Consider the following 10,972-nt stretch of genomic DNA (forward strand, 5'->3'; position numbering starts at 1 on the left):
AAAAAAAAAAAAAAGTTATGAGTTAAGGAGATAAAGGAATATCAAGAAATTAAATAGTGTGATTAATATAGCGGTAACAGAGGCACCAAAATTTTATCTTTTATGGCGGGAACCTGGGGATTCAACCCAAGGCCTTATGTGTGCAAAGCATATGTTCTAGCACTGAGCTATACCTACAAGTCTAAAGTTTCATGTCTTTCTTCATTTTTGTAGCACTGAGGATTGAACCCAGGGATTTGCCCATGCTAAGCAAGCATTTTGCCACTGAACTACATCCCCAGCTCTGAAACTGTATTTCTGGACCATGGCTTTCAGTACTTAAATAATGTGCTCTTTAAAAATACAAGAAGTGGGGCATGATAGCTCACACCACCTATGATTCCAGCACTGTGAGGCTGAGGCTGAGGCGGGAAGATTATTGCAAGTTCAAGACCAGCCTGGGCTACAAAGCCAAGGCCAGCCTGAACTAAACAGTGAGGCCTGGTCTCAAAAAGACCAAAGTAGAAAACAAAACAAAGTGAGAAATACTACATTTAAAAGAAAAAAAAAATTGGGCTGGGGAGATAGCTCAGTAGAATAAGCGCCTGCCTCGCAAGCACAGGGTCCTGGGTTCAGTGCCCGATACCACCAAAATAAAAAAAAGAAAGAAAAGGAAAAAAGACAAGAATTTTTTTCAAGACTAGAGGTTTATCTTTTTTTTTTTGCAGCGCCAGGGATTGAACTCAGATCCTTGCATTTGCCAGTCAAGCGCTTATCCTACTGAGCCATCTCCCCGGCCCCTCTTTTTTTCTTTTTTTGCATTTAGTACAGGGTCTACAAGGTGTCACAATGTAAATCAGACTAGTAGTGATTCTCCTGTTTTTAGCTGCCCAATTGCTGGGATTACAAGGCACGTGCTACCATACCCAGTCTCAATCACGTTTCAGCCCACCCTGGGGCTGGGCCACGGCTTGCGAGGGATTGAGCCCCGGCCACTGTGCTCTGCCTAAACAGGTGCTTTAGTCCGCTGAGCTATGACATTTGAATTCAGTCTTTAGTACATACGGGAGTTGGGGGAGCCTCTCCTTTCCCCTCCCCTCCCTTCCTCTTCCCTCCCCTCCCCTCTTCTCTCTTTTTCATATTGGGGATTATACACGGGGGTTCTATAGGGAGATACATCTCCAGCTCTTTTTAAACTTTTTTTTTTTTTTTTCAGAACCTGGGATTGAACTCAGGCCCTTGCGCTTGCCAGGGAAGCGCTTATTCCACTGAGCCATCTCCCCGGCCCCAAATTTTCTAGTTTGAGACATGAGCTCCTTAATCACCAGATTGCCCAGCCTGGCCTCAAATTTGTGATGCTTCTGCCTTAGCCTCCCAGAGTATGAGGATTAGAGCTATATGTCAATGTGCCCCTAAAGGATAGCTTTAAATGTTGTGCACCTGTAATTGAAAGTACTTAGTAGTGTAAAGCAAAAAGATTTCTAGGTTGAAGAGAGCCTGGGTTGACATAGTCAGACCCCTATCTCAAAACAAATAAAAGCCAGGCTGGGGATGCACTCCTGTCATTCCAGCACTCTTGAGAGGTTAAGACAGGAATACCATATGCAGTGCTCACCCTAGGCAATTTAGCGACTTGGTGAGATCTTGTCTCAAAAAATTAAAAAAAGGTCGCATTATGTAACTCAATGTGAAGGCCCAAGCTTTTGTCCCCAGTCCCACAAAAACAGAAAACACAACAACACTGTTTCAACTGACATTCAATAAAAAGAGAAATTCCTTTATAAAATCATGTAATAGGGAAGGTAAAAAGAAGAGGACTGTGAAAGAAGTGTCTAAGAATTAAAACAATTTGAGTTTTCTGGAACATCACATTCTTCAGCCTCTTCCAGGAAAACCAGAGAATAATTTCGTTTTTTTTTTTTTTGAATCTTTAAAATTTTCTTCTTAAAAATCTTTTTATTTATTTGGTACAGGGCCTCACTACACAGCTTGGACTCCTAGTGAGCCTCCTGTCTCAGTCTTCCCAGTGCTGGGATTACAGTTGTCCACCACCACACCCACTTTCAGCATAGACTGGCACAGCATGTGGCACTAGGGATCTAAGCCAGGACCTTCCACTTGCCAAGCAGGCATTTTGACCACGTAGCTATCTCTCTAGCAGTCACTTGATATTTATTTTCCTGTGTTATATGTAGAAATTTACATAACATGTATTATCTTTTTTTTTTCTTGGAAGCAGGGATTGAACTCAGGCCCTTGCCCTTGCCAGGGAAGCACTTATTCCACTGAGCCATCTCCCCAGCCCCAACGTGTATTATCTAACCATAAGAATTTCAATGTAGTGGCCGGGGAGATGGCTCAGTAGAATAAGCGCTTGCCTGGCAACTGCAAGGGCCTGAGTTCAATTCCCAGTTCCGCAAAAAAAAAAAAAGAAAAGAAAAGAATTTCAATGTAGAGCTGTGACCAGGCATGGTGGCACATGCCTGTAATCCCAGCACTCAGGAGTCAGAGGCAGGAAGATTGCTGTGAGTTCCAGGCCAACGTGAATTATATAACAAGACCTTGTCTCACAAAAAAAGGGGTTGAGGGGGCCGGGGAGATGGCTCAGTGTAATAAGCACTTTCCTGGCAAGCTCAAGTGCCTGAGTTCAATCCCTGGTTCCACAAAAAAAAGGGAGGGGGTTTAAAGATGTAACTCACTGTGACAACCCTGGGTTTAATCCTGAATACCACAAAAAATAAAAGAAAGAAACATCAGCTGGAAGAAATTAAACGTACAATGAACTTGTTCAGCAGGAGAGATAATTAATGTTAACAAGTTTGTATAAATCCAGAAGGCTGGGCCAGCGAGGTAGCTCAGTGGACTAAGTACCTGCTTAGGCAAGCTCAGGGACCTGGGTTCAATCACCCAGTATCCCATGCCACATTGGCCCGACACTGGGTGCGCTGAGCTGGCATTGGAGTTCAGGCATGGGGATGCACGCCTGTAATCCCAGCGCTGGGGAGGCTGAAAACAGGATCACTACGAGTCCAAGCTGCACAGTGAGACTCTCTATCAAATACATTTTATTTTTATTTTATTTATTTGGTGGAACCAGGGATTGAACTCAGGCCCTTGCACTTGCCAGGCAAGCGCTTATTCTACTGAGCTATCTCCCCAGCCCCCCAAATACATTTTTAAAAATAAGAAATAAATCCAGAAAGCTATTATACATGTATACCAAAAAAACCACATCATTAAATAGGGACTCCTAGTGATCTTCCTGAGGGATTAAATGGGGCTGAGGCCTTGGGTTCAATCCCCAGCACCCTCCTCCCAACACAACACACACTCAAACACTTCTGGTTTCATCCCAAGATAAAACTAAGCAGGCCCCACCCCTGGGGCAGCCTGAGAGGCAATTGTGACTGGCCGTGGTGGGTGGTTGTGTGCACCTTGCGCACCTGTAATCCCAGCTCTTGGGAGGCTGTAAACAGGCAGATCACTACAAGTCCGATCTAGTAGTGAGACGCTGAATACCCTGTAGACCCTTCCCTAAAATACAAAAAACAACAACAACAAAAAAAAAAACTAAGTAGATGTAGGGTAAGTTTCATAATATGGAATTTTGTCATATATAACAAGTGACTATACATATAGTGAAATTTGAGCTGGGTGTGGCAGCACAAGCCTGCAGTATCAGCAGTCAGGAGGCTGAGGCAGAATTGCCAAGAGTTTGAGGCCATCCTGGCTTACAGACCAAGTTATAAAGACTGTGAATCCTTGGGGGGGGGGTTGTTTTAGTTTAATTTTTTTTTTTTTTTTTTTTTTTTTTTTTGCGGAACCAGGGATTGAACTCAGGCCCCTGTGCTTACCAGGCAAGCACTTATTCCACTGAGCCATCTCCCCAGCCAATGGAATAAGGATTTTTTTTTTGCTCCGAATGCCCTCAGGGCAGGTTTGGTTGGCTGGAGTGTTGCCAACCACAACAACCTGAGGCTGACAGGTTTGTGGAAGCAGCCACTTAAAGAACTGAGCTAGGGCCAGGCCCCCTTTAGTTTGGTTTTCTAGACAAAGTCTCACTAGTCAAGGCTGACTTCAACTCATGGTGATCCTCCTGATTCAGCTTCCCAAATAGTGGGATTACAGGCATGCACCACCATGCCTAGCATAAATACTTGTTAAAGCTTTCCTTTTTTCCTCCAAAAAAGAATCTATCATGGTAAATAAAATATCCAAATCATGTTTGAATTTGCTAGTAGCTATCAAATTTAATTTGAAAGTAGAGTGAAACTAATGACATCTTTAAAATATAGAATGAGTGCTGGCCCCACCCTCGGGGCACTTGATTGGGACTGGGCATGGAGGTGGTGAGTGCCTCTAATTCCAGCCATTGGGAGGTTGAAAACAGGAGGATCATTACAAGTCCTCTAGGTAGGGTCTCTACATAGTGAGACCATATAGACCCTGTACTAAGTATATACACACACACACACACACACATATGTGTGTGTGTGTGTGTGTGTGTGTGTGTGTGTGTGTGTATAATGAATACTTAAGAAATGTCCAATTAACCAGCCGTTAGAGAAATGCAAATTAAATCAATTTGGCCTAAGCCTTCCCTCTTGAGGTATCTCCCTGAAAGAGTTAAAGTCATCTTATTGCAGTGGTAGATGTATACTTATGTTTATATAGTGAAATTACTGTTTACAGTAGCTAAATCTTGGAAGCAGCCTGTGTGTCTAATAACAAATTATAATGGATAAAGAAAATGTGATAGTTATACACAATTAAGTACTGACCTATGATAAAGAAGGATAAATTTGAGCATGTTTTACCCAGAATGTATGGGCAGCTATTTATTGAATACAGAGTGTACATTCCCAAATTTAGTGCACAGAGTAAATAACTGCACATTGGGGCCAGGGAGATGGCTCAGTGGAATAAGTGCTTCCCTGGCAAGCCCAAGGGCCTGAGTTCAATCCCTGGTTCCGCAAAAAAAAAAAAAAAAAAAAAACGTAAATAACTGTACATTCTTCAGCCAGAGTCCATGATATAAAGACCTAGGAGGGTCTGTCAAAAGCCTCAGACTTGGGGCCAGGGAGATGACTCAGTGGAATAAGCGCTTCCCTGGCAAGCGCAAGGGCCTGAGTTCAATCCCCAGTTCCGCCCCCCCCCAAGCCTCAGACTCCATACTCCCTTGTCTACTCTCAGGTCTACCCTGGGCAATAAAGTAAGTAAATCCCCAGGGCTTTAGGTCCCCAAAGATATTTGGAAAGTGCGAAGAAATTCTGTTTTTTTAAAAAAATTTTTGGGTTTTTATTTATTTATTTTTTATTTTATTTTTTTAAAAAATTTTTGTTTTGTTTTGTTGTTTTGTTTTTGTACCAAAAATCACCCATCAGGAGCTGTGCCACTGAGGTACATGCCTGACAGAAAGTTGGAGGCCATGGGGCTTGGGCTTTCTACTCTCTCCTTCCTAGAGGCAGTGGGGACCGAAGTGGGGTATGTAAACCACAGTCAACTTGGTGCAGAGTGATTTGGTAACCCACTGGGGATATGGTCCAAGGCTGCCCACTAGGAGGAGGAGCTAAGTGGGGGATCAAACTCTCAGCTAGAGGGTCCTAGGTAAGTTTAGAGGCATTGCCTTTTGTCACTTTAAAACCACTGAAGGGGCCGGGGAGATGGCTCAGTAGAATAGGTGCTTCCCTGGCAAGCACAAGGGCCTGGGTTCAATCCCCGGTTCCACTAATTATAAATAAATAAATAAATAAATAAATAAATAAAACCACTGAAACTGGCTGAGGAGAGAAAGGCTTTGAGCTTCAGCCTGATGAAGGTGGTACCATGACATCCATTGAGACAGTTCTGGCACAGGACTCTGGGAAAGCACCTCCAACCCTGTCTAGCTCCTCCTAGAAGGCCTCCCTTCAGCCTGGGGCCCAGACAGGTAGGCTAATGCTAGGAAAGGAAGCAGGCACAGGGTGGAAGGGGCAAGGACAGCTCTCATAGCAAGGCCAGTACACCAGGAACCCAGGATTCAGAGACAGGTCATGAAGTATGGCTAAGTCCTAGGGAGAGGTGTGCAGCCACTGCAAAAGGGAGCTGAGCAACCCAGGACCCTCCTGCAATGCAGTCCTTCCTTTGTTATGACTTCCTTTTTTATTTTCTTATTTATTGGATATAGGGTCTTACTATATAGTTTAGACTCATAGTGATCCTCTTGTCTCAGCCTCCCCAGGGCTGGGATTACAGGCATAATTGCTTGGTTTCAGGACAGCAAGGTGCACACAGAGTTCTGGGGCCAGCATGGCATGCGGTACTGGGGATCAAACTCAGGTCTTTGTACTTGCCAGGAAGGCACTTAGACTATTAAGCCATCCCCCAGCCCTTTCACTTCATTTTGGAGGACTGTGGTTTTTTTTTTTTTCAGAACTGGGGATTGAACTCAGGCCCCTGCGCTTGCCAGGGAAGCACTTATTCTACTGAGCCATCTCCCTGGCCCTAGGACTGTGGTTTTGCAGTATGGGCATCTGTTGCTCACCTCTGGCTGTTTGTTCCCAGGCTGGACACTAGATGGGACCTTCCTGAAGCTGCAGAAGAGAGCACAGAGGCCTCTGAAGGGAAAGTAATGGGTGATACTAAAGGATCAAACTAAACAGTGGGATCCTAAGGGTGAAATTTATGTCTCGGCCCAAGTGCCGCCTTTCCCCAGGTAGTAGCAGCGGAGCTCTCTTTAATTTCCCACAGTTGAGGAGGAGGCATGTAGGGAATGAAATGGGCATCTAAGGAGAAGGAGTCAGTGGTGGGCTCTACAAAAAAGAAACAAGAGTGGTCAGCAGGAACCCTCTTGAGAGGGTTTGGAGCTGGGGTGTTCCACTACCCTCATGGCTAAGATCCACACCACAGTACCACCACCAAAGGTTCTGGAAAGTCTTAGAGCCAGGAGGGGCCCATGGCAGCACATGCAAGAAGAAATATCTTGGCTAGAAGATAGGAACTGCTTAGACCTCAGCAGGGGTCAAGGCACATGGGGCCTGCAGTTTAGCTAAGGCCAAACCTGGACTGGCCCATGGAGCCTCTCTGCATTACTTTTTCTCTTGTTGCTGGGATGAAATACCTGACACCCAAAATCAAGGAAGGAAAGGTTTATTTAGCTCATAGTCAGTGGGGGTTGCAGTCCATGCTTAGTTGGTTCCAAGGCAGAGTGGCACATGGCAGAGGGCAGCCATTCATGGTGGCAGAAAAACAGCAAAGAGCAAAGGGAGGAGCAGAGGCTGTGGCAGCTAGCAAGCCTCTCTCCCCTCCTTATACTGTGTGCAGCTTACGCACCCCAGGGCAGGTGTAGCACTCACACCCATAACCCGTACCCCCCATTGGATCATGAATTAATCACAAACTCTAGAAGCTATCCCAATGACTACATGAGGCTTTGGGGGGACAACTAGACACAAATCATTTAAAGAATTTTAATTGTTTTTGCAGCACTGGGGTTGAACTCAGGCCCTTGTGCTTGCCAGGCAAGCATTTGTTCTACTGAGCTATCTCCTTGGCCTAGACACAAATCATAACAGAGCCTAATCTTAAGGAACAGCATGGCCTAGAATGTAGGGAGTTAGTGAAAAAGGTTCTGTGGATGAAATGGGGGTGGGTGTTCCAGAAGTAACTGGGTCATAGAACACCTTTCACTGGCACTGTAGCCCTGCTTTGTCTGAGAAAGCCAGAGGATGAGGGGGACAATGAACGTTAGGACCTGTCTCTCCCCCCAACTCATAGGGAGCAGCTGCTCACCAAAAGGAGCACCAGGCTTCCAGTTAAAAGGATCTCAGCCCTTGGGCCACTTGCATTCCCTCACCAATCCCAGGCCCATTGTGAACAGGATCTCCTGGAGACACAGAGAAAGGGCTGGGGCCATACATTCTCTACTTACCACTGGCTATGAGACTTCTTTGAAATGAGGGTATTGGGCCCCAGTGGCATAGTAGAGCATGGCCTGTGGTGTGTCTATGCCATAACTGGTGGCTCAGCCATTGTATTGCTGCAGATAGCATAGGTTGTACTTGCTCCCTGTGCTACCTGTTAAGAGTATGTGGAACACCTGGGACATGTATGTTGGGCAGACCTGGTGCTCTGGTACTGTGAGGAGGTGTGCTTTAGGATGTTTTGGGAGATGAAACAGTGCAGATTCTTCATAGACAGACTGGCATCCTTACGATCCACAGGTGCCTCAAGGCCTGCACTGCAGTTACATGGGTATCAGCAGTCAGTCAATCAATGAAGCCTTTGGTCAGATGTGACATACTAGGCCTAGGCTCTCACGCTAGGGCAAGTACTGTACTCACCTCAGATGATGTGCTGGTACAGCTGGGTGCAGTTGCCATCTTCAAAGGGCACTGTGCTACTGAGCAAGATGTGGGCAGTGATACCCAGCTCCCACATGCCACAGAATCAATATAAGGCTGGTGGACCAGAACCTCAGGAGTAGTGTACTATGGTGTGCCACAGGTGGTCTTCATCAGACAGTCTTTGCCCTTCTTACAGATACTGACTGGGCCAAAATCAGTGATGATGGTCTTAGAGTCAGTGTCCTGGGTGATGATAGAGTGGATTCTCAGGTTTAAGGTCATAATGTGTGATGCCTTGTACATGCAGATACCGGACACCATCCAGTACTGTCTGCAGCCCCTTTGTCGTATCGCACTCAGTGATGGAACCCTTAGCAATAACATGGTGAAAGAGCTAGCCACTTGTGGCTAGACCCATCGGCATATATACCTGTTCCTGTGTTTCAGACACTTCCACCAGCTGGATGATGTTAGTATGGTACTCCCAAAGAAGCACATACAGTTCAGTATCACACACCTCCCTCCCCTCTCAGTACTTGGTCTCACCCTTGCCTTGATGGCATATGGCTGACAAGGTGTCTTGGGTTCCACGCATATATTACTTACCTAAAGCTATCTTGACCAATCAGGGCCTTGGTGTCAAATATAGCTGTCACACATAGATTGAACCTGACCCTATACTTAGCCATCCTGACCCTGTGTAGTGGTTCCGAGTAAGGCTCTGGTAGCTGGTAGATGGGATACTGTAGCCAGGAGGTGCATATTGAGTGGCAGCTGAAAACAGGTTTGAGAGGGCCTGTGTTATTCACCTCTATGATAAAATACTTGTTTGTGTCCCTTAGTTCCACAGAAGGGTTTCTTTCTTTCTTTTTTTTTTTTTTTTTTTTTTTTGCGGAACCGGGGATTGAACTCAAGCCCTTGCGTTTGCCAGGCAAGCGCTTATTTCACCAAGCCATCTCCCTGGCCCCTCACAGAAGGGTTTCTCCTTGACAAGATCCAGCAGGACATGCTTGAGCAGCTCAGGAGGGACCTTGCTTGTCTCATAGCCCACCATGGATATGGATATTCTGTCCAGCAGAGCTGGCAGGACTTGTTCTGCAGGTGGTGCCACATGTACACCGTATCCGGCGGATGGGCTATTTCGCATCTTTGTGATTCTGCAGATATCTCCTGGCAACAGCCATAGCTGCCATTGTTAGTACTTACCATTGTCCAACACCAGCATTGTGACAGAAACCATTATGTTAAGTGAAATAAATCAGACACACAGATTTGACACATTGCTCCCTGCTTGAATGGTTAGCACAATCAGGACGTAGAATCATGCATATACTGCTAGTGGTTCTGAGCTGCCTGGTAGCGAGACTTACAAATTACAGTCCCATTGTGAACATGTTACATATCATATGATTTCTCATATGAGAAATCCACAGAGCAAAATAAAAGAAGAAATGGGAAGATTGATCTTTTGTAATGAGAATGGGATGGAGGGAGGGAGGAGGGGAAGGAAATGTAAAAAGAACTAAATACTTGTAATAAATAATTGTTAATTCAGTGTATTAACTGCATGTTCACTTTGTATTTTTTTTCACTTTGTCTTTTTAAGATGGTGTTATCTGAAAAGGTTAGTCAGCTGATGGAATGGACCAATAAGAGACCTGTAATAAGAATGAATGGAGACAAGTTCCGGCGCCTTGTTAAAGCCCCACCGAGAAATTACTCCGTTATTGTCATGTTCACAGCTCTCCAACTTCATAGACAGTGTGTTGTTTGCAAGTAAGAACTTTCCACTGCACATTAAAATGAACTTGTGAGATTTTTGGTCATTTTCCAATCTCAGAAGAACCAAATTAGTTCAGTGGGTATATAAATAATGAATGTGTATACCTTTAGGATGTCTGTAATAACACATATCACTATTTCTCTTTTATGATTAATTCTTAGTTCTACATGTTTGTGAGGAAGCATAAATAAGGGAGTATAGCCATCATAGGAATAATTTAAAAATCATTTTATGAATTCATATCAAATTATATAACTACCAATACCATTGATACTGTATTTTGTTCCCCCCCATACTGTATTTTCTTATGAATACTTTCTTTATTTGTATTTAGGTCACGATGTACAGGATCTTACTGCGTAGATAGGATTCGTAGTGATCCTCCTGTTTACAGCCTCACAAATGCTGGGATTACAGGCGTGCGCCACCGCTCCCAGTCTCAATTGCCATCTCAGCACACCCCGGGGGCGGGCCCAGCACAGCAGTCCCCTGGGATCAAGCTCCTGGCCCCTGCTTCTGCCTAAGCAGGCGCTTTAATCCACTGAGCAATTTGACTGGCCAACTTATGAATACTTTCAATCTCATACTCTTGTTAATCACAGCAATCTCAGAAAGTAGATAAAATAATTACTGTTCCATTTTTTTCTGATATCAGGAATTGAACTCAGGGCCTCATGGTTGGCAGGCATGCGCTGAACCACTGAGCCATTCATACTCTTCCATGATTGAAAGGTACAGGCTCACAAATTTTTTTTTGGTACTGGGAATCAAACTCAGGGCCTCACACTTACTAGACAGGTGCTTGTGCCGCTGAGCTGTGTCTCTGGCCCTCACAAAATTTTAAGTGTTCTTCCTGAAATTTTTAATTTTTATTTATTTATTTATT

The 10,972-nt window shown here is 44.7% G+C and overlaps 1 protein-coding gene and 1 pseudogene across 1 annotated transcript in view; one reads left to right on the plus strand and one right to left on the minus strand.

Moving 5' to 3' along the window:
* Window positions 1-10,972, plus strand: part of Magt1 (magnesium transporter 1) — a 68,335-nt gene that overhangs the window by 16,948 nt on the left and 40,415 nt on the right. The window contains exon 2 of the mRNA XM_004648105.2: window positions 9,910-10,079. Within this exon, the coding sequence (XP_004648162.1) occupies window positions 9,910-10,079 (170 nt within the window). The remainder of the gene's footprint in view (window positions 1-9,909; window positions 10,080-10,972) is intronic.
* Window positions 8,038-9,512, minus strand: LOC111814549 (annotated as a pseudogene).

This window comes from Octodon degus, unplaced genomic scaffold (assembly GCF_000260255.1).
Source record: "Octodon degus isolate 3935 unplaced genomic scaffold, OctDeg1.0 scaffold00353, whole genome shotgun sequence".
Classification (NCBI taxonomy): Eukaryota; Metazoa; Chordata; class Mammalia; order Rodentia; family Octodontidae; genus Octodon; species Octodon degus.